At 45.8% G+C, this 24,384-nt stretch overlaps 1 protein-coding gene across 1 annotated transcript in view; it reads right to left on the bottom strand.

The window, feature by feature from the left end:
• Positions 1-24,384, bottom strand: part of LOC119435932 (pre-mRNA-splicing factor syf1 homolog) — a 119,604-nt gene that overhangs the window by 7,236 nt on the left and 87,984 nt on the right. Inside the window, exons 20-22 of the mRNA XM_037702633.2 lie at positions 15,026-15,212; positions 12,324-12,432; positions 11,838-11,950 (exon numbers count right to left, since the gene is read on the bottom strand). Coding sequence (XP_037558561.1) covers positions 11,838-11,950; positions 12,324-12,432; positions 15,026-15,212 — 409 coding nt within the window. The remainder of the gene's footprint in view (positions 1-11,837; positions 11,951-12,323; positions 12,433-15,025; positions 15,213-24,384) is intronic.

Here is a 24,384-nt window from a genome sequence, read left to right as displayed (position 1 = left end):
GTGCTGCATATGTTATTTCGAGTACCATTTATTTGCGGTCATTGTGCAGTCGAGTTGGAGAATGTTGTTGTTGTGTGCCTGGAGGTGTGGTGTTTTTTCGATTTTTTTTTGCATGGTACACGTGGTTATTAGATGTATAATGTTATGTATACATAGAATGGTCTTCTTTTTCTTGTTTTTGTTTTCGAAAATGCCACTCGTGTAAGTGAATATTATGTGATAATATTCTGAAAGTGGGAGGCTGTGTCACGGAGCGGCATATTTTCGAATGGTTTGGACGCTGATTAACGACACGCCGAATTACGAGCGTCAAACACGTGGGCTCCTGACTGTGCAGCGTATAATGCATTCGACATCGACACGCCGAATTACGAGCGTCAAACACGTGGGCTCCTGACTGTGCAGCGTATAATGCATTCGACATCGACACGCCGAATTACGAGTGTCAAAAACGTGGGCTCCTGACTGTGCAGCGTACAATGCATTCGACATCGACACGCCGAATTACGGGCGTCAAAAGCGTCGTGGCCGCTCGGGCTGCCATCTCGATTCCAGACGCGTCACGCCGATTACGGACCCCGAAGTGTGCGCGTACGGCCACGTGGTAGTGCCGGGCTCAACCTTGGCCCTTGACATTGGGAGAGAGGCTAATCTGCAGTTCTTCGTCCATAGTGAGAGCGCGGCCAAGATTGTTGGGAGCTAAGAGCGCTGAATTCGGAGAACGCTACATAGCGGCAGTTTCCCTACCTAGGGAACTAGGGAAAGGAGAGGCTATTTAAGCACATGTTTTGGGCCCTGCTGATAAGTCTAGAAGCTGAACCTATGCGCTGCTGAGAAGCCGTTGGGGGGCTAGTGCCGTCCAGTATCGCCTGGGCCGCCTGGCCACGTCGGAACTCCGAGGAACTTGTTGACGTACGAGACGTCAAACCAGCGTCTGCAACGAAGCTCACGGTAGTTCACCTCAAGTTAGCTCAACCTGCTTGAGGGAAGTCGTCAAATCTAGACTCCCGGGAAACCCAGCCCAGCAATTCGCATCCACCTCGACAAGATCGGACCGCCAGCATTCTTCGGGAAAGCTTTGTGCACCGACTTCCACGGTTTATGGACTTGCTGCTGCTGCCCGGCCATGCGTATGACACCATTTGTTTTCTTTTGAACTTTGATTTATTTTGATCTTTGTTTTAGTGAAATGCTGTTAAGCGTATTCTTGTGTATTTGATCCTCGCACTGTTTCATATGTATATGTTCTGTTAATTGCTCGCATTTATTGGTCTTCATCATTGTGTGATATTAAGTTCAGGTGTGTTAGTCTGTCTTGTGTTTTTCTTATTATGTTATTTTATTAACTTGTGTATATTTATCAGTCGATAAATATCTTGTTTTTTTGTTTACTCTCGACTCTGACTCTTTTCACTGTGCTCGCTTGCGTACGGAACGACCAACCAGCTTGTCTACCCCGTCGATCGACTTCGCGCCGACGACGAATCGGGGACAGCTGTGACAACCAGCACTTGGTGCACTTTGTACACATCGCAGATCGTTGTGAAGATGAGGCCCGTGCGACCGCACAGTTTGTCTGCATCGCAGATCGCTTTCAAAATATGGTTGCCCACACGGCGTACGCAGCAGCCCCCGGTAGTGGCAGGCTAAGTCCCAGTTTGACCTTGGCTGAGCTTGAAGGTCAGATTTACGGAACCAGGGATTTCCTGGGTTAGTACCTGGAGTAGTAAAACTATCGCTCTAATAAAGGTTTCTCAAAGATTTACAGCTGTGGGGCTGTGTCGGCCATGTCTACATTCACACCGCCCTCTCTATGTCGTCGTTCCAAGCTCGTGCGTGCCTAGTTTCCTTCCGCTCTACTCAGGCGGCGGCATCATCGTGCATTGTCGGCAAGACAGGCTGCCATTCTCCATTCTGAATTTCACTTCTCTCGTCATAATGGGGAGGCCGCGTGTAGTGCGCATCCCGACGAGCAGCGCACATACGAAGAGAGACGGCGAGAACAGATGCAAGAATGCAATCGGCGGCGGTGGGTGGCAAACATCCTTAAAGATTGTTTCCAAGAAGCCAGCCGCAAGCGGCTTGCTATGCAAGACGACGCACGTCGTGTGCTAAACCACTTTGGTGGTCATCCACGTTCACAAAGTGGAATGTCTCATGATTTTTTTTTTCATCTTAGTGCCTTCCTTTTCGCTAGCTTTCCCAAAACATAGAATGTTTTACTATCTCTCTCGGAGCATGGCGTGTGCGCACGCGTATAATTAAGGAACGCATACTAGCTCCTGTTAACGGTCTCGCATACGAGACAAGCATGGCGGGCGAAACGAGGGCTCAAATAGCCACAGCACCATCAGAAACAACTCTGAATGGCTGTCAGTATGCTTATTAGGCATCTAGGTGCTCGTACTGCGACAGGAGACGGCGCGTGCGCGCTTGTATAATTAAAGAATGCGTACTTTGTATCGTGACAATGGCCCCTTTCCGTTCTTGGTATGCTTCACCACATGACACGGCTGTATAGCGGCGAAGCTGACCAGTAAAGTTAGAGTTATCTAGCGAAGGCCAATTTTGACATCAAAATAACGGAGGTTTGGGCCCATAGAATCAACGGTGGTATAAGTGCCGGCTAGGACCTTCGGTCTGGGTCGAATTAACTGAAAAATCTAATTAACGGAAGCCTACTGTATAAGCAACACATTCATATTTCACTTGTCACTACCACTGTTTTATTGACATCTGTGCATTTCTTTGTCAGCAGCAAGTCCCAGAAATGGGAAAAATGTGCTTGAGACAACCTACGTAAATGGCACCACAGCCATAGTTCCATTGACGACCTCTTCTCATTGCTTTGCCGATAATACAAGAGGCATAGAATATACAGGAGGCTATGATCAGACACTGACGAAGCTCTGTTCGGGTCCACAAGTGGGCAGTCAGAAACTACTGTGAGCATGTGTACCAAGTTCATTTGTGTGCTTAAAGGGACTGACAACCGCCCAGAATGCGTCATGAGATGTATGGAAATGAAAAGACCGTGATTTACAGTGATAGAACAGGGCATGCTGCTCGTGGTTTAAGTAGGAATTATAATTTTAAATGGGCACAGAAAATCGTGAAAAATTGTATGTCTCGCCATGTAACTGCAGATTACTGTACGCAAGTCAGCTGTTATTAAGTGCACCATATATATTGCTTAAAATCGCAGTCTTTATATTATACAGGCGTTTGTGCTTTCTTCTGTGCGTATTACTATCTGAAAAAAAAAAAGTAGACGCTAACAAGCAGCACTGCCTGCGCCGCAATGATTGTAATGGCAGGACTGTGGTGAGCCGTGGCATCTCTCGTTGTATGGCGACGCACACAAGTGCTTTTGTATGCATGCTAGTTTGTGAGCGAGTACTCCGAGTCTGTGGTCTCCCTGTGAGATACAAAATGCCATTGACTAACTGTGCTATAAGTGGGTGCCTAGTCTACATGAATAGCACCATTGGAATATCCCACTACTTCCTACCAATGCTGGCACAGAATCGCTATCACATTCACCTATTACTATTTCAAGTGTATGACTTAACACAATTGCAACTGCAGATAAAAAAATTCTGACAAAAGAATATTCCACAACGTTTTCCATGTTACCACTGTAGGATTTGATACTCTGATCGGTTTTACGTTGCACTAAGAAAAAAAAAAAAAAAAACGGATACCATGAAAATGTCATCTGCAAACCGAGCACATTGCCCTATTCAGCAACAATGGGGACGAATTACAGCAAATGATTGAGGACCTTAACCGAGAAAGTGTAAGAGTGGGCTTGAAGATTAATATGCAGAAGACAAAGATAATGTTCAATAGCCTGGCAAGGGAACAAGAATTCAGGATCGCCAGTCAGCCTCTGGAGTCTGTAAAGGAGTACATTTATCTGGGTCAATTACTCACAGGGGATCCTGATCATGCGAAAGAAATTTACATAAGAATGAAATTGGGCTGGAGGGCACACGGCAGGCATTACCAAATCCTGACTGGGAGATTACCACTGTCGTTGAAAAGAAAAGTGTACGATCATTGCATTCTACCGGTGCTAACATATGGGGCAGAAACTTGGAGGTTAACAAAGAAGCTCGAGAACAAGTTAAGGACCGCACAAAGAGCGATGAACGAAAAATCTTAGGACTAACGTTAAGAGACAGGAAGAGAGCGGTGTGGATCAGAGAACAAACGGGGATAGCCGATATTCTAGTTGACATTAAGCGGAAGAAATGGAGCTGGGCAGGCCATGTAAAGCGTAGGATGGATAACCGGTGGACCATTAGGGTTACAGAATGGATACCAAGAGAAGGGAAGCGCAGTCGAGGTCGGCAGAAAACCAGATGGGATGATGAAGTTAGGGAATTTGCAGGCGCTAGTTGGAATCATCTAGTGCAAGACAGGGGTAAGTGGATATCACTGGGAGCGGCCTTCGTCCTGCAGTGGACATAAATATAGGCTGATGATGATGACCATGAAAATTGGTTCTCGGTCTCTCTTTAAGCTCACGTTTAGACAATAAGTTCAGAACTGCATCCGGGAACAAGCGTGAACAAGCATATCCAATACGATCTGCGTGCCTTCCAGTGGCCAATCAGCCTGATTTTCGCACACGCTTTCTGTACACGCTACTTTTGTCACCATTCTAAAGCTTTGTCCATGTCGCGTATGGGAAGTGTTTCAATCTGTCCTGTCAACCTTGCAACAAAGGGAAATCGTGTGCCCTGGAAATGCTGCGTGATCAAGGGCATGCACTTTGGTGCTGCCTTTCCCCAAATAGTATTATTCGAACGTTCACTATTTCATTCGTATTCCAGCATTTGCACTACCTTATTTATAACCTAACCACCTCTTATGTAAGGCTGGCTATAGCATTTGTTATAATTTGTGTTTGTCTTAGTGTGCATTTTTGAAATCTGACAAAGCCCAGTTATTATGCAGTTGGATAATCTGTCTTTGGTATGCAGAAGCCTTCAGTGGCCCATCTTCTTTGCTGCCACCTTCCTGTTGGATGGCAGGTGACATTGCAAAAATCATTTTCTTACTGTAACCACTGCAGGCTATTCTGGTGGTTCCATTCAACCTCTCCTCTCAAAACTTGATGATCATGTTTATTGGCATCCCCTTTGAAACGGGGTGGGGACAAATAGTCGAGTAGCCTGCTTGATTTAATCTTGCTTTACTACATCTATTGCTATCTAGCCTTTTGCCTATCTGATTTCAATCTTAACTTTCATGTTTAAAACCTCTATCACTACACTGTACCATTACCTACACTTGCAATGACCGGTTCTAACGATATCTTCCCTGTTTTTCTTCTACCAATAATCTGATCGTCTCTTACTTATCTCGACTGCCGACCAGTGAATCCTTCCATCTTCCTTGAATCCCACCACTCCTGGAAGGTGGACACTCCCCACGGGTCTCGTTGGGTTAATATCTTGGCATTCAATTACGACGTGTCGAGTTGTTTCAGGACTTTTTTTTGCAGCAGACACATGCCTCCACCCTGTGATGCAAGTTTTCTCCGGCACATTTTTGTCTTCTGGCAGCCAGATCAGGCCTCACATAGCAAGGCACTCCCCTTTGCATTACCCTCTAATTTGCCCCCAGATTTTGCCTCCTGATTTCTTTCTTCATTCTGGTATATCTCCATGGTCTTTTTTGTTTCCATCCTTTGCAACTAATTTACCGTCTCTGTTTCTCTCACTTTCTTTTTTATGACTTCTGGTTGTTTACTTGTATGTACGCTTTCAATTACCCTGTACTTGCTTGCCAACTTTCTAGGCCTCTTCCTCCATTCTGTGTCCACGCTTTTGAGGTACAGATATTTGTGCACTTTAGCAGGCCATTTCCTTTCATTCATGTTCCTTAGTCTTTCTTCAAAACTAATCTTGCTCTCCGCTTCTCTGACTGCAAAAGAAGCACAACCCATGTCACCTTGCACTTATTTGTGGTTTTACCATAGGACCCCAAAGCCAGCCGGCCTACTGCCCTCTGGTTAATCTTCAACCCCGACAAGATTTCTGACTTTATAGCACAGAATTGAATTTGTGAACGTTACCACTGGCACAATAACACTTTTCCAATTTCCTTGCACCACCTCGTATTTATTGTAGCCCTAAAGTGCTCTGTTTCATTATTGCTGCATTCCACTTCCCTTTTATTTTTAGATTACCTTGGTGGATGCTTGAGTAGGTCTTTCCTTTGTTTATGTATAAACCCAGGTACTTATTTTGCTTGACAGTGAGTATGACTTCCTGTTGAATTGATACCATGTCATTACTCATCTCTTCATTAAAGATCATAATTCCAGATTTCTCTGTGCTAAATTTAAGCCTTAGATTCGTTGCTGTGTTGCCATTTATATTTGTAAGTCTGCAAATCCCCTGCATTGTCTGCTAGTAGCACTATGTCATCTGCATAAATCAGCCCAGAGACCTTCTAGAAGGTTGCACCTTTTGCCCATTACAGATTTAAGATAGATCAAAACCTAATTCACTGCTTTTCAGTCGTTTTTCTCTGCTCTTAACATTAAGCGTGAACAACAATGGAGACAGAGCACAGCCTTGCTTCAATGCTCGGTAAAATTACACTACTTGATTGCATTTCCGGCCTTCCCATACAATGTCTACTCCGTTGTCGCTATATACCCCCCTCAACAGCTTCACGAAATCGTTGTCTATGCCCTCAAGTTTGAGAATATCCCATAGCAATTCCCTGTTTACGTTGTCATAAGCTCCCTTAATATCTAGGAATAGTATCCATAAGTTCTATTCTGACCTATTGAAATCTCTATACAGTGTGTCAGTACAAATACAGTAGAGTAGAACCTCATTCATTAGTTTGGAAAAAGAAATCTCCAAAAAAAATATGTACTAACAGAGTAAATATAAGATTGAAAGTCACTAAAAAAATTGATAGACTGAACTGTAGTTGACATATACATAAAGTGAAACGTTGCGCGAATCATTACAGCATGAGACGAGACAGCGACGTGAGCCGAGCTGTTGGGGCTCAAGCGGGCCGAGACACGTTGTTTTTACGGCTTCAGCAAGCTTACGTTTCTGCTCCACAAATTCAGCCTGGGTCAGCAGCTTCTTCGAGTGGGGCATTTTGGCGGGAAGTTTTGACGTGCCCAGTCGGTGCGAATCGTTGCGGCACGAGACACAGACACACACGTCCAGCTAGTAGGGTCCAAACAACCTGAGATACAAGTTCTCATTTTTCTGCTGTGTAGTGTTATAAGACTGCGGTGGGAAGTACAAAGTAATCGAGCTGGTGGGCAACACTGGAATACGATGCCTACGATGCCGCCAGAGTGATACAGTATAGACCACTTATAAAGTAACTGCTTATAGTGCAGGACCGGATATAGTGCGGTCTTTTCAGACTCCCGTTAATTTTCCCATAGCACTCCATGTATATACGTATCGCTTATAGTGCAGTTGCGGGAAACGAAATACTGGTTACAGTGCGGCTGCCTGTGAGTACGGAAATCAACGGGGACGGCGAACGCTCCCCTCAAACGGGAGCACCCCAAGGAGTGCTCGAGGAAGAAAGAGAGACGAAGTAGAGAAGGGCACGTGGTGCGAATGAACAACCAGTGAGGCTGAAACCAGAATCTTGAGTGCGAGTCGTGAAATATCACGGCGCGCATAGCGAGCGAGCGCCATGAAACTGCCAACGCTGGCCAACGCGTGCTTCACGATAACGGCAGTAGACGAAACTTCAGGGAGCGGGCGGCACCGGCACAGCACGGTGAAGGGCGCATGCGGAGACCGTGGAATGTGAGGGAGGAGGGCGACAGGGAAGCAGATTTCACCTCGGCAACTCCGCCGCTACAGTGGCTCCCTCACTTTCGACTGTCACCGTGCGCGCCCGCCGGCCGGCCCGGCGCCAGCTCAAGTTTCGTTTTCTGCCGTTATCGGGAAGCGGGCGTTTGCCGGCGTGGGCAGTTTCGTTGGCCGGCCTGGGACAGTGCCGCTGCTTCCCGCTTCGCCGTAGCCGCAGCGTGCAAGGTCAATACGTGACTAGAAAGTAGAGAAAGCATAAAGGAGAAAGAAGGGTTCACTGCCATTTTCTACGCGCGGCTACGGTAGCGTGGCTGAGACGTCGGCACGTACACGCATGTTCCGGCGCAACGCAGAATCGGCAACCTTGCCATTTGAGAGAGGTTGAAATTTCCACCGCGTTTTTTTCTTTCTTTTTTTGTTTTGTTCGCGCGCGACATTGAGGGGTCTCTCCTACGCTATTACTTTATGGCGGTGCCCGAGCAATGCCGGTCGGAGGCGCCGCCGCGTGATTTAGTTCGAATTAACGAGATTCGACTGTACATTGACTGCAAACGTTCGATCCGCATTCCTCAACTGTCGCATACGCGTGGCGGCTCGGTGCACATGTTTTGCATATGTGCGGGCCTTGAAAATTGTTGCTTTGGTTATAGTGCGGTACCGCTTATAGTGCGGATATTCGCGACTCCGGCGACTTACGTTATAAGCGGTCTACACTGTACATGACACTGCCTTTGCGCTGCCTGCAAAATGGCAGCACATTTGGGTTATCGCCTATTAAAGGCGTGCAGTATGCTTCTAATGGCACTACGGCCCACGCGCAATGAAACAGATAAGTAAAGATGCGTATCGCATTAGGGTTGGTGGTGACCCGGGAGGAGATTTGCTGTTACCGAAATAATAAACTTAGTGCGCTCCAAAGTTTTAACAAGGGTGGGCGAGTATTGCGGGGAAGCTTCTGTGGGCAGCTACTGTTCTCGATCCTGCGCACCTCGCGCATTTTCTTGTTTACGCGGGATTTAGCGGCCAGAAATACGTTTGCAGTTTGGCGACCTACTGAACGTTGGTGAAGAAAGATTGCATTTTCCGGGAACGTATGAACCGCAAAAAAAAAACAACAACAAAAAAAAAAAACAGCGTAACTGTATTGGGTCATTTTTTGTGGTCTCTATTGCAAACGCTGGCGCTGGGAAATCGTACGTAACGGGATCATATCAACGAGGTTCAACTGTTGCAATTTTGCAATTTTTTGCAATTGCGGCTGACTGCAGTATAGACTGTTTACAGCAGTTACTTTGCAATGCACAAGAGAGATGGTGCTACCAGTTGTGACGCCATGCGACACCTTTTGAGTGCAGCCAAGCGCCTGAATCGCCGTAAAAAGGGAATGGGTGTGTGCTAATTCTATTCACAGGATATGAAACCATATTACACATATGAAACAAAGTGTGACTTGGTACACCTAAAAAGTATCCCCCGGCATTATGCGACATCAGCATATCCTGCAGTACTATTAAGGAGAAATGCGAGTGCGCTTGCGATGCAGAGAATCCCTTTTAGCAAATAAATGATTCTGTTATAGATGACTGAGTATTTTTACAAACTAGGCTACTGAGTTTTCTTTTTTTGAAGGAAAAGATGTTTAGCTTCAAATTGAATGCGATACGAACAGCTATGAGCGTGACTGGGTGAGGAACATTTGAATGTTCTTTTGTACACTTTTGATGTCACAGCTCTGTCGTGCTTCTTAAAAGGTGCCTCACCAGGCCCCATTGCAAATTTTAGTTATACACTGGATGTTCTTAACCACCATCTAGGGATAATTTTACAAAAATAATTTTTTTAATTGCTTTATTATTGGAGGAGATAGAAGAAATTGAATGCCCTATTACCATACCGCCAGGAGGCAAGCGCGACTGCCAACAGAGACCCTCTCTCCATCTAACTCGAGTCGCATCCACAAGTGACGTTCCTTCCCTGCATTCCCTCATGACAAAGCCAAGGGACTGTCTTGGGTTCACATGACGAGCCCCAGCTTCTTTTTTTTTTTTTCTTGTTCCTTTTCTTTTTCTTCCTTTTTTTTTTGCTGACCGGCGCATTTCCGGAGGTGCTATTGCACGCGCGTTCCACATTGGACGTTTTAACCGATGTAACGTGTCATGGTGAGTGACGTTGATAGTACTGCGATTTACGTCATAGCATTTATGTGTGTTACCTTGACTCTGTGGCGGAGGCAGTGCTTCCTTGAGAGGGAAGATGTGCGACATTTGGTTTGAAATTTCAGCTGATTTAGCAGTGCGCTGCGCTGTAATATTTCGCTGACATAATCGTCAGTGCACAAAGTATGTGCTGCGCTTATCTGTGTAAAATGACCAAACCTGGTGAGGGGCCCTTGAACGAAAATTTCACGTCTGGTAATGCACATTTTATTAACAGGAGGAGACGACCAGTGAGGCAAAGTTCGTACAGAACATTCGACTCGAAATACGAAGACAATTCAAGGATTTCAAGGCAAATTTCAAGAAGGGGGAAATGAACCTTATTTGTTCACATACACTGGAAAATAGTGAAGTCTCATTCTTCTTACCCGCAGCTAAGCAGTTGCTGTATGACACATGCTTTGAGCTCTTGAAGTAGCTTTTCAAACTTGACTTTCCCATTGTAATGGTGTCAATCAGCTTATAGCATGATCGTTAGTAGTGTCTGGCTTCAGCCAATACTGGTCACATTAAAGCCAACTGGCAGAAATTTACTTTCCGCAGGCATTTCTAGAGCCTGGGGCTTGAATATCGAACCATGACGGCTGCGGTGTGAACTAACTAGCAAAACAAGAAAAATAAAGGTACAGCTTGGTCACTTGATCTGGCTTTGTCTAGCTCCACGATGGTAATTTAAATGAGCCTTTTGTTTTTGGCTGTGGACACGCCTCAATGCATCGCTTAGTGACACTCTGGAAAGAAAAATATCTAGAATAGTTTCCTGATAGACAGTATCCATGGCATAGCCCCGATCAACGTTTGTTGCTTTGAATGTTCAAAAGTCATCCCCAACCCCAGTTTTTAAGGAATTCAAGGAGCACATTTATTTTCAGAGTTGAAAATAAATGTGAATGGCCCTCGAATCTCTTTTTCCAAATTCAACGGTTTTCAAGCAGGTGTATGAACCCTGCAATTATGGCTTATATGTAAATGTAATCATAGTAGATTACGCATGCAATAGTGATGATAAACCAAGAACATCTACCATTTAAACACATGTTCCTGTGTTGAGGCAAGTACAGGGATTAAAAAGATGTTGCTTCACTGCAAATTTTTTTCTGAGCACGTAAAGCATAACAAAATGTCCTTAACTGACTGCAGTTTCACTCAAGTGCAAAACACCAAGGCACTCTGGGTGCAAAATTTTAATTACTTTCGTTCTTTTTTATCTGAATGACTAACCCAGAGACAGATAAGCAAATATAATAGCACATAGCATAGCTAAGGGGGCATACCTTCATGTATATATAGCTCTAACTGTTTTCACTACTTAGGCATCTCCGGAGACTATCAGACTCTTGCATGTTCAAAAGAGCCGATGGCTACGGGAGGCAGTAAGAACAACAGATACATTTTTAATGGTACTGAAAGCCATGTTATAGACAAATTGCTAGCATATAACGGCTGTCACGGCAAATTACATAGTACTGGGGTGGTAAGAGCTATCTGCTGCATTGTGTAAATTATCGAAAGCACTGACGTGCTGTTTGCACTTCTGTGCATTTACTCAGCACGTTGTCTGCTACCGAGAGGGGAAGCCAGAAGGCCCTCAATGGCGGTGCAGTCACATGTTCAAAAATGGCAGCATCCTTGCAGCAGTACTGTGAAAGGTCTGTAGCATATCAGTATATTGTTAAAATAATTTAGATAGCATACCTAAATCTTTAACTACATCAAAAATTCATTCCTGCACCACATGTACTTCGAACCATATTATGTGAGCAAACCTTAATTGTAGCCTAAATGCCAAAACTAAACTCACCTTCAACTTGTTGGTCATCATCGGAGCCTTCTTCATCATCTATGCTGATTTCATCAGGGTTTGTAGTGCGGCTCCGCTCTGCTAGGCTCTGCTCATCGTCTGTGGTCCCACCCCTTAAGAAACAAACAATTACTCTGATGAGCACAAGACATTTTCCCCCAATTTTGTAAAGACTTTCGGAGTGTTGTTATTAGCATGCGCCAACCAAATCAAAGTACACTGCTCCTATATCACACTGGAAGCTGATACCCTGGAATAAATGTGTTAGATAGGTGACAGAGGGCTTGGTGAAGACAAGGTTAGGCACCTAGACAGATATAATGAAAATGTTAAAGTCTATGACTATTCGAAGCTGTGTTCTTAAATACCTCGTGCACCAAAGCATTGTCCTTGTGTTTTTTGTGCACTGGTCGGCTAATATTTAATACCAACAAGACACCTTTTCAAGTAACTATACCAAAACTGTGATAAATTGGAGATCCTTACCTGACAAAAAGGATGTCCTTGCCAGGCATCCTTGCAGTGTCTTTCCTTGCCTCATCAGCCAACAACTTAGCAGCTGCTTCCAACTGCTGCATCGAGTCTTTTGGAGCCTCTGCGAGAGTTTTGTCATCAATAAATTTGACATCAGCACTCACCTTCACATAAAGTGCACATTTAGAAGCCTACAGAGTGTTGTCTGGTCCAAACAAATTGGTGTGTGGTGTTTTTTGTTGTTTTATTTCAATGCTTCACCCTGATCGCTGAGACCCTAGTACACAGTGTCTTTTAATCTAATCTCAAATACTGTGGCGTCACTAAAGGGGGGGACCACCCAGGGTGCAGCACTCAGAGGGGTGCAGCTGGCAATGAATAGGGGGGGAGGGGGAGTAAAATGACAAAGAATTATTTGTGAAAGAAGTGAAAAGGCACCGGGTGCCTTTTGCTGAATGGAACAGTGGTACTATGTATTGACTATATATAACACAAACAGAATTGAATAGAAATTTGTAGGAGGGTGCCCTCAGCAAAGCTGAATGACTTAGGGCACTTTAGAACGTGGAGTTAAAATGAAATATACATTAGAGACGTCACCCCAGAGAGGTAAATAAAATGTTTTTCTGGACACAGTCGCGTAGCGCTCATAACTGCTATAGAAATACTTCCCCACCAGGGCCGACTGCGCTAGCGGATAGTGAGATATGCATCAATTTGTGCTTAAATTTTTTTACGAAAGCTCCTTTGAATATCACACGTCTGCAGTGCAGTCTTCGAGTCACAGAAAATGGACCAATTGAGTGCTGGTTCATAATTAATAAAGTGTAATGTGATGCGAAGTGCTGCTAGTTGTGCTGTAATCGACATTGTTAAGTGAGACATTTTGAACTTGATAGCGGTGGCTTTTGCAGGAATGACGACAGCTGCGGTAGCGCTGTTTGGCAAGACAGAGTCGTCGGTGTATTTGTGTGCGTAATTCCGGTACTTCTAATACAATAAATAGGAATAACGTAAGCTGTTTAAGAGCCGGCGATGATATACATGTGGTTTTCTAGACTCCAGGTTTAATGTCAGCCTTATGGCGTGGTCTGCATGAGCAGTTAATGTTCGAAATTGCAGAGACCATACACCACCTGACTGAGAAAGGACACGGTCATTTTTCAGTGGCAACCAAGTCACTGCGGTATTGGCAACGAACGTGTCGATCAAGCTGCTCGTTCAGCTCCTGTACAAGACCGCTGCCTATCAATTCCGTTGTCTAGAAGAGATGCTGCAAGGATGCTCTGCATACTTGCATACAGTGGGGGTTCGAGCTAACGTGCCCGTTGTCCCGGCTAGCTATGGTGCTGCCAAGAGGAAACAATGCTTCATGTTCTGTGCCAGTGCCTGCAGTACAGTGTGCCGAGACAATTTCTTCCTGTCGTCCTCAACCAGTTGGACGACTGGCCTCTGTCGGAAGCAAAAATTTTACAACATCGACGTGACTCAACATCGCAACAGAAGGCCGTGCAATCACTACTGCGCTTCTTCAGATCCACTGGTCTATGTGAACACCTCTAATTGGAATGTCCTTCCTGTTAATATAATTTTTCCTTGTTATTTCTCTTTTCTTTTTTTCGAACCCTTATTTCCCCCACCTCAGTGCAGGGTAGCAAAGCGGAAACTCGCATCTGGTTAACCTCCCTGCCTTTCCTCTCTCTCTGTGTCTCTTTCTTTACAGAGACTGCACTCTTCTTTGCCTAATCGCCTACTGTTTGTGGCTTGTCTTCATTTTCCTCTCCCTTCAAGTTTCCTCCTTCCGAGGTAATTCTTTCTACTTCAAAAAAAGCTGTGTCACTGATGTACGGTATCTTTTGGACAAATTCACACTGCGGAATCTTGGTGTCAATATCAACAAAGCATGTTCCCCAACAGCTTACTGTGTTGGTCAACACCTGTGTGGCCAAACATTTTGTCACACTGTACAAAGAGCATAAAAAATTCTGCTTTGGAGCAACAGCTTTCAGCAATGAAAATTATTGTTTTATCAAAGTACCATGTGCAGCAGTCTTCTTTACATTTTTCTGCCATGCACATCTAAAGGTGTGTACTATAAGGCTGCAGTATATTTTCCCAGTAGTTTCTTTTTCACAGTTCAACTTGCAGTTCACAGCTGCAAAGGAATATCTACCACATCTCACACTATTTTTCCATGTGGCCCTAACACCAGAAACAAGACCTAAATTCAGCATCCACAAGATCTGGCACAGTCTCAAAGCTTTTGTCAAGTAATGCAATGCTGCAACACGTTTGTCCCAATTCTCACCTTGGCAAAGCTGCCTGTGCCATGCCTGCCTGCTCAACATATCCCCCCCCCCCCCCCCTCGCTACACTATCAGCAAGAGCCACTCCATTCCTTGCCATGACATGCATATCACCAGCATCTGCAACTAGACTTAGCCCACTTAAAGTCACCACTCAGGCATAATTCAGAACACACTTATTTATACAAAATTTGTTATGAAAACAGGATAAGAAAGTGAAAGCATCAAACCACACAACTCCTATGTAATACTAGCATATTTAGGTCACATTCTCACACTTTAACAAGCAAGAGAACATAACTAGCAAAACAGCAGCAATATTCTGTTGTGAAAGAAGTGAAGACATAATGCACAAGGTAAGAAAAAGACAAAAACATCAAATGCAATTAGGACCCTTATGTCACTCACCTTCAGTGCCTGCTGCAGCTGCTGCTTCCCTGGCAGTTGCACTCAGCATTTGAGCTGTCATGAAGTTGACCTGAGTGTTATACATGGCCTGTACGCTGCGCTTAATGCGCAGCATCTCCCTCATGGTGTCCTCATTTCCATGATGCACCTCAAACTCCTTCCATGTGTTCCAGAAGTCAGCTGTTGTCTGTGCACCAAAAATGTACTGAAGCTGTGTTACGTGCCCACTATAAAGGCCAGTACTCAGCCAAAATTCAGTCAGGAAATAATGTTAGGTGAATTTAAGAAATCTTAGTCACAAACAATTCATGAAATAAAAAAGTAAAGCTGCCTTACTGTAGGACTGCACTTGAAGGAATTAATAGTTAACCTACTCTTCTATAACAGGCATTTGAAGACCAAAACATTTCTTTAAACAGTGACTAAAGGCAAACACAAAATTAGGTTAGACCAGCAAAGTATGTTGTTTTTATTTCATGGTGGCAAAATGATTCTTTTTGTGGCAATGTATGATTTATTAGTACAAAAAATGAAGTCCAAACTTTTTGGATATCACACAAAAGCCACTGCGATCACTGTGATGCAGAAATTCTGCAGTATTTTCGTGAATCGAGATCCTATTTTATGCAGGAAAAGTTTACTGCCACGATGACATGTTTCTTTTCAAATGCAATTCCTTCTCAATAATTTGTCAAACTATGAGCGATATAAGTGACAGTGCCTATGTTGTCCTCACTCCATTCTTGCTGGGTGCCTTTAATCTGACTGCACTTCCTAGACGAGTGCAGCATTTTCATCCTCAATTTGACATCATGCAAGGGCCAGTTCTGCACAAGTTCTTAGCTTTAAAGCACCCACTATTTCAGAAAGTGAAGGCCATGTAGTTGTCAGGCAAGCCATTCGTAGCTGATGACCTCACCCATTGCTTATTAATTAGTGGTGTAGGAACAGAACCATATCTCTTTTGTGATAAAAACGGTCATTCCAGCTGGTATAAGAAGACGAGTTAAAGTGAGGAGCTTCGATGGTCCCTGGGGTATTTAATTAAGGCTTATAGTGTGCTAAATTTGATTTATTCAGATGTGTTTCTTGTGTGACAAATTATTTCACAACGAACAAACAACATACACTGCCATCATGTCATTTCCACTTTGGAGCAGGTTTGGAGCAGGAATTGCCTATTTTGGAGCAGAAGATTCGCATTTTGGATCAGCTTGGTAAAGCTCAACATGAATGAAATACAGGCAAACCAAGAAACATATATTCTGCGGAGGCCCGCAAGGTGGAGTGCAGTTCATCCACCTGAAAAAGGAAACCCCATATGGGTTCTGCGGAAACCACTATTAAGTTACCTACTGGGTGTGCCAACTAAATGTGGCCAAGAAAAAAAAAAAAAATAACCGAGGGCTTTACACGAACAGCACCCACTGTATGTCGATAGGCTTTTGGTAATGCTAGTCAAGAGATTTTTTTTTTTTCGTGCACAAGCAATTAATATTTAAGTTGAGTTTGCTATCATTTATTAATTTACTTACTCAATAAGGTGCCAATGCAAAGGTTGTGGAGGACGTTGAGCAATGACTAATAACAGCGTTTAAAATAACAAAGAAGAAAAAAAAAAAGAAAAAAAGGACACGCAATTAAAAAAAAATCTATGCGACAATGCATCCCCATACCTGTAAGATCAGTGTTCTCCGACGTAAACATAATCGTCTAGTATTCATTGTGCAGTATATTATGCATGTGCAATTCTGACTTTGTGTGGTGTGGTCATGCAGAAAATATAGAGCATACGGAGTCCAAATTTGAGTGACAATTAGGCTGCCATTGTCACTCATCAATTAGGCGCACTAACATCCCGGTAACCAGACATGGTGCACGTGCAAAATCTATTTGAACGTTACACTCGTGATGTTTCACCATTAATCGACACAGATATAGGGCTCACAAGTGAGCCCTAAAATGCAAAACGAAACAGCTGAGCTACACGCTGAACAGACTGTACAACTCATACATTAAGCTGAGAGCGTGGCATAAAAGTGCCCCATAAAAAGAGTGCCAGTTCAAATCATCTCTACCTGGTCGCATAGTACGCAAATGCATAAGACTTATATGAAACATTCGTAATGCAATGTATAGCACAAAATGATTTTCATTATCCTACAGGCAAGTTACAATGTGCCACACAACACACCTACACTAAAAAGACGCCAACGTTGAAATGAATTGCTTAGGCTTGGATTCCAGGTCTAAATGCTAGCGAACATATAACCGTGTGGTAGCCAGTGAACACGCACATCCTACAAAATTTAGACTTCATTCAAAATTAGCATTTTGATGCAGGTTAGTGCAGGTTGATGGTTTGGCACAAGATTGCGCAATTGGCACAGCACTTCCGTCCCTGTCAAAAAGCAAAGCTAATTTTTCTGCATTATTCTCATTGATCTACATGAGCCAATAAGTACATAGGGGTATTGTGCAGGATTGCTTGTGTAATGCTAAGGGTTGTGCAAGTGCAAACAGCCCTCATGCAATGTGAACTCATGCACGCCACAAGGCACTGTCCAGAACTGCTGCAAAAAGTCAGCTCAATTGAAGAGATCTACTAACTGCATGCTGCCTCTTTTTTTTCTATGCTTATTGCACAAAGAGCTGCCACCTTTTCCAAGTAAAATAAAAAAAATAAAAAAAAATAACAGGGACTCTATGGATACTGTGGGGGCAAAAGAATGAACAATGTGCGTCCAGTTCACTCATGTGGCCCAAGCTGGTCGTGCCAGCTGACAGGATAAGCACCAACAGAGGGTGGCTGCCAAGAAGACATCAGAGAGAAGCATAAGTTGTGCTTGGACTCATAGAAAAAAGGTTCTAAGAAAAAATAAAAGTGAAAGGGTGGACTGCTCACTTTCACAAACAGCTTAAAAAAATTTTGAATGAATTTGCTTGTAACCATTCAGCTGCTTGTTTGTTATGTATAAACACCCCACAAAGTGCTTGCGACACATGTGCCAATTTAGGGAGAATTGGAACTGGCAAATGGCGTGCAGGTGTGGAGGTTGAGCTGGCACTGCAAGGGCAAAAAAAACTGTGCCAGTGGGAAACCAACCAGGTGACAACCCTGACTGACTTCTTACTGGGCTCACATGGTATGCATTTAAGCTGATACTGTCTTCCTTATGGAAATGTGCCCTGCAAAACAAGCAATTAAAAAAAGCAGTAGGGCAGGGCAGGTAGCATCTTCCCTGTACACTCCACTGCACTGCTGATACTCAGCTCATAACTTAATATTTAGTGGCATAACTTAATTTTGTCAAATAACCAAAGATGGCTCAGCAGGTGTATAAACTTATTACAGTTAAACCTGGATATAACAAAATCGACAAATTCCTGAAAAACTTCGTTATAAAAAGGATTTCGTTATATGCAGGTTCAGTACGAAAATTTGAAAAAGAAACGCTTATCGTATTTACTCGATTCTAACGCACCCTCGATTGTAACGCGCACCCGTTTTCCGTGACAAAAAGAGAGGAAAAAAAATCCTTCACAGTACAGCGCACCTTATGCTTTCATACAGAAATACAACTATCACTCAAGATTTACTCCCAATACACTAAAGTTGCGATGAGCAAAAAAGTCCCAGTTCTGCCCGAAAGGCGAAGCATCGATTGCGACAGCAAATTAGCAGACAGCTATACGAAGTAAGGATAGTAGTTTTATCGGCTGTATAAACTTGTAAACATTCGCTGCTTAACTAAATTGGTACTGGTACTGGATGCGTGGACACGTGTCGTTTCGCACTAGCGCGAGACGGAAACGAAGAGCGAGCGACACAATGGCGTCGTAGCGTCGTATAGTGTCAGGTTAGTGAAGTGAAGCACAGACTTGCGCAGTAACCAAAGAGTAGCGCAGCCAGCGTGTTGAAAAAAAAGTTTTTTTTCCCCCTTCATCAACATCAACTGGAAAAGGAGAGTGCCGGCTTGGCGGGCTAGGCCAGCTACAGCAAGCGGCGGGATCAGGTTTGAATGAAGGGAGGGGGAAAGGTCATGCCCGCGGCAGCAAGATCGCCGGTCCAGGGATGCAGGCCCGCCTCGCGCACGCTCGCACGCACGCACACGTACGCTCGCTTTTGCCTCGCAGTCGCCTTGAATTCGAGCACGCCAAGCGCGATGCCGCTGCTTCGCATTCCATCATGGCGGAGAAGGTGCTTCTGGTTGCTGCTTGCGCAAAATCGATAAAATTTGGGGCGAAATCTCTAGGTTGTCGGCGGGGAAAATTCGTTATTTCGAGGGGGTCTCCCGCTGCCACTTCATTACGTAGAGGTCTCAAATGCATGTGCTTCTATGGAGTAACGGCAGGGAATAGAAAAACTTCCGTTATATCCAGGAATTTGCTATATGGAGGTTCTTTATAAGCAGGTTTAACTGTATACATGTTGTTCTTGGTGCAAAGTAGAAGAAGAGCATGAAGCAAGGGAACAAGAAAAAGGAAAAGCACAGAGAAGCACCAGCTACAGAATGTTTAATAGTAGACCCAGATACAAAACAAAGATTTCCACGCATGCACAGTGCGGAGAAAGCATGACGCAGAAACACAGCGTCACGAAAGCTGGCTTTCGAAAATGCACACTTCCGAAGAAAACTACGTTATGGATGTGTCACTAACACAAGCTGACCCTTTCTGTCTGACATGAAATGCTTCCAATAATTCCCTCCCAGTCTGAGCCCTGTTCTTGCCTACAATCTCAACTTGCTCAAAACCAAGCATACATACGCAGGTTTTGCAGTGCGCCGTCAGCATTACCAATTCTGTTAGCATGCTCCTTTAGTCGGCAATAAATGCATCATCCTGTACGATTTTCCACAGCTCAGGGGGATTTCGTATACTACAACCTCTGCACAACGCCTGAAAAGTTTTGCATGCCTCTTCTGGCTCCTCGCTGCTGAGCACGAGTGATTCGCTGACACATCTCTGGCTATACATGCATTTGAAACAATGCAATGAGCCCCAGCGTGGAGGGAGCCAGCATTTTAGGGCCCATTCACACTTGCGACTAGGCGAGGTCGTGCGACCGATTGCGACTGGCGACCAGAAAGCTACTGCTCAATCGTTCGCTCAAGACGAACGATGTTCACACTGACAAATGCGACCGACGAGTCGCTAAACCGAAATGTCTCACAATATGCCGTTCACGTCTGCTTGAAATGTCATCGCTGCGTAAGATAAGCGTCAGCATTTATAGACTTTCTGTTCCTTCGCATCTGATTGGTTCAGCTGTACTGCGACTGCAGTTGCACGACAGAAAAATTGAGCAGTGAGCAACTGCCCGAAACGGTCGCATTTCGAGAAAAGCGACCATTTGCGACTACTTGCGACTGGTTGCTTTGCGACTAACTTGGTCGCGCGACCTCGCCTAGTCGCAAGTGCGAATGAGTCCTTAATGCACTAAAATTAAATACTAGTAGTCTGGGAGCGGATATCTTCCTTGCCATGCACAAACTACCCTTAGGTCTCTGACACCCGCTTCCTGTATACACTCAGGAGAGACTTATTCAAGAGAAGAGCGATATATTCAGAGCTTCATGCACAGGTAATTTCTTGTCCATTTCTATTTCAGGCATTGTAGCTAGCTAAGCCAATGTGATGAAGCCAGGCCAAGTTGAAAGCATTGAGCAGCTCTGGTAGCGGCTACCGTAATAGATATAATCAGCAGTGTTCATGACTGGCCTTGTATATAAGGTCAATGCAGGAAGTAGTAATGGACTTTTCACGAAATGTACACTTAACACCAGAAATGAGAAAAAGGAACCTGAACTCAATTTTGGGAACCAAATAAATGAAGTATAAAAACATGTTTAGCGCCCCTTCAAGAAAATTTCATGGATTTGACAAACACAGTACAAATGCAATGCATGATACATGATACTACAGTATAGACCACTTATAACGTAACCGCTTATAGTGCAGGACCGGATATAGTGCGGTCTTTTCAGACTCCCGTTAATTTTCCCATAGCACTCCATGTATACACGTATCGCTTATAGTGCAGTTGCGGGAAACGAAATACCGGTTACAATGCGGCTGCCTGGGTGTACGGAAGTCAGCGGAGACGGCGAACGCTCCCCTCAAACGGGCGCCCCAAGGAGTGCACGAGGAAGAAAGAGAGACGAAGTGGAGGAGAAGGGCACGTGGTGAGAACGAACAGCCAGTGAGGCTGAAACCAGAATCTTGAGTGCGAGTCGTGAAATATCATGGCGTGCATGGCGAGCGATGGCCACGAAACTGCCAACGCCGGCCAACGCTCGCTTCACGATAAAGGCAGTAAACAAAACTTCAGGGAGCGGGGGTGCGCCGGCACGGCACGGCAACGGGCGCACGCGGAGACCGTGGAATGTGAGGGAGGAGGGCAGCAGGGAAGCGGATTTCGCCATGGGTGTTCTGTGATTTTGCCTCGGCAACCCCGCCGCTTCGGTGGCTCCCCTCGCCCTCCCTCGCAGCTCCCTCACTTTCGACTGTCACCGTGCGCACCTGCCGCTGTGCAGGCGCCGCCGCTCCAGACGGCCCGGTGCCAGCTCTCCGAAGTTTCGTTTTCTGCCGTTATCGGGAAGCGGGCGTTCGCCGGCGTGGGCAGTTTCGTTGGCCGGCCTGGGACAGCGCCGCTGCTTCCCTCTGCGCCATAGCCGCAGCGTGCAAGGTCAACACGTGGCTAGAAAGTAAAGGAATAAAGGAGAAAGAAAGGTTCACTGCCATTTTCTACATGTCGCTACGGTAGCGTGACTGAGACGTCGGCACGTACACGCATGTTCCGGCGCAACGCAGAATCGGCGACCTTGCCATTTGAGAGAGGGTGAAATTTCCGCCGCATTTTTTTTTCTTTCTTTTTTTTTTGTTTTGTTCGCGTGCGACATTGAGGGGTCTCTCCTAAGCTTTTACTCTATGGCGGTGCCCGAGCAATGCCAGTCGGAGGGGCCGCCGCATGATTTGGTTCGAATTAACGAGATTCGACTGTACATTGAATGTTCTAGCCACATTCCTCGACTGTCGCATACGCGTGGCGACTCAGTGCACCTGTTTTGCATATGTGCGGGCCTTGAAAATTGTTGCTTTGGTTATAGTGCGGTACCGCTTAAGTGCGGATATTCGCGACTCCCGCGACTTACGTTAAAAGCGGTCTACACTGTATCTGTAGCCTCTATGGGAATATCAAAGCAAAGGACCTCTAAAGCAGTTGTGTTGGGCGCAGTGAAAGTTCCATGAACATGAAAACAAGTTCAATTCTCAGCACTGTGGTCCTGGGCCTAAAAGGTAAATTTTATTGAGCTAGGCTTTAGGCTTCCACAAATGGCCTTTCCTTCCAGTTTTGCGTGCTATGAAAGCGCATCCTCAAGTGGTATGTACAATATCCTTGAGAATACAACAATCATGTACAGCATGGGTTCTCAAAGTGGGTTCCGCGGAACCTACGGGTTCCACAGGCCCCTGCTCGGGGTTCCGCGAGCCACTGGTAAGTGTTCCCTGGTCCCGCTCTCGACAAGTGTCTAAAACGGCGAACACGAGGTGCGCTTGATCCAAAGAACCTCCATTACCCATGTCCGAGTGTCAAAAAGCACATCACAGCGCGTAACAGCAACGCGCGAACTGCGCAATAAATACGCAAGCAGCTTTTAGCCACCCAACCTCTGAGAACGGGCAGTGCGCCTAAGCTTTCGCACTTGAATCTCGGAGGCCGTAGCTTGCCGCCTTTCTCCTATTTGTAGATAGGGTAGGTGCTGATAGCGTGCGCACTGACGTATACGGTGGCGGAATAATAATAAAAAAAATGTCACAGTTTCGCCCTAAGGGTGAAGCACTGAATGCGATAGCAACACAGCAATGTCATACGAAGTAAGGTGAGCGGCTTTGGTAGCAATATGAATTGTAGTAAACATGAGCTGATTAAGTAAGCAGGTGTGCTGCGGCGTAAGTAGACCGACATGAAGAGAGACTCGATGACCACGAGAAGGCGCGTGTGAAACGGTGGTGTTGATGAGAAGCGCTTCCCGTGGGCAGCGCGCGTGCGAAGGGACACACCTGTAGCGCTGCACTGCCGATCCGGGCAGCATACATGTCTAGCGTGCGTTGGAAAATGTGGCCCGACTATTACTAACTGAATGAACAAGCGTGGTGTGAGCGCCCACAAACAAACATGAATAGATCACACTGAATGACTGCAGACGACTGACAAAACGCTGGCAGCAAGCCCGTACGCTGCAGCGGGCGAAGGTACGTGCGGTCTATCGCTGCAACAGAAACTGAGCGGCGAATGCACAGTGCAGCGGCGAATGCACAGTGCATAAAGGCCAGAGCCGTGTGGAGATAAGAGACAGTGCGGCGAGCGCGGTTGTTGGCAGAGTATAAGTGCCCCCCCCCCCCCCCCCCGCTCCCTCCGGCGCTGGCTTCCCGCTGCCTTGCTTGCGCGTGGGAGAGATAAGAGACGGCGCGGTCGAGCGACGAGCGCGTTTGTTGGCAGAGTAGAAATGCCCCCCCCCCCCCCACCTCCCCCGCTCCCTCCGGCGCTGGCTTCCCGCTTCGTTGCTTGCGCGAGGGAGATTGAGTGCGTTCGCTCTCCGTGATAGCGCGCGGTGGAGACTTTATCTATACGGAACCTCACGGCGACGGCAACGGCAGAAATCCGGTTGAAGTGTCCATATAATTGCTATCGCAATAAAAAAAAAATCCGCGGAGCACCGCAAATGCGCGCCGCAGAAGAGCAATAACGGCGTAGCGACCAACCGAAATAAAGCGGCGCAGTCCGCATCGCCGTGGCCCTCAGTGACAATCGTACGCGGCACGTGACTGACAGCAACGCCGAAGCGCTTCGTGCCTAATTGTGCCTTTAAAGCCTTTATTCTTGCGTTTATCGCCGCGCGTAACACCGTGTTGGCGGCTAGCCGCGTGCCTCCGTAAGTGCGTAGTCGCTATCTCTGATCGCGTCGATAACCACCGCAGTTTCATCCGCAGCGAATGCGGCAAATAGTAGTTTCGTTTTCACTCGATGCGCGCGTCGGCTGCGTGCCTTCACAAGTGCGTCGTCGCCTCCCATGGCAGCGTCGATAGCGACCGCAGTTTTGTCCGCACTTCTTGCAGCGAATTGTAGTTTCGTTTTGCCTTGGTGCGTGTGTCAGCCGCCTGCCTTAACAGTAAAGTCGCCGTCCATGATCGCGTCGATAGCGGCCGCGGTTTCGTCCGCGCTTCTTGTGGCGAACGGTAGTTTCGTTTTGACTTGGTGCGTGCGTCAGCTGCCTGCCTTAACAGTAAAGTCGCCGTCCATAATCGAGTCGATAGCGGCCGCGGTTTCGTCCGCAGCGGTTGCGGCAAGCAGT

This window comes from Dermacentor silvarum, chromosome 1 (genome assembly GCF_013339745.2).
Source record: "Dermacentor silvarum isolate Dsil-2018 chromosome 1, BIME_Dsil_1.4, whole genome shotgun sequence".
NCBI lineage: Eukaryota > Metazoa > Arthropoda > Arachnida > Ixodida > Ixodidae > Dermacentor > Dermacentor silvarum.
This window is presented reverse-complemented; position numbering and strand designations above follow the sequence as displayed.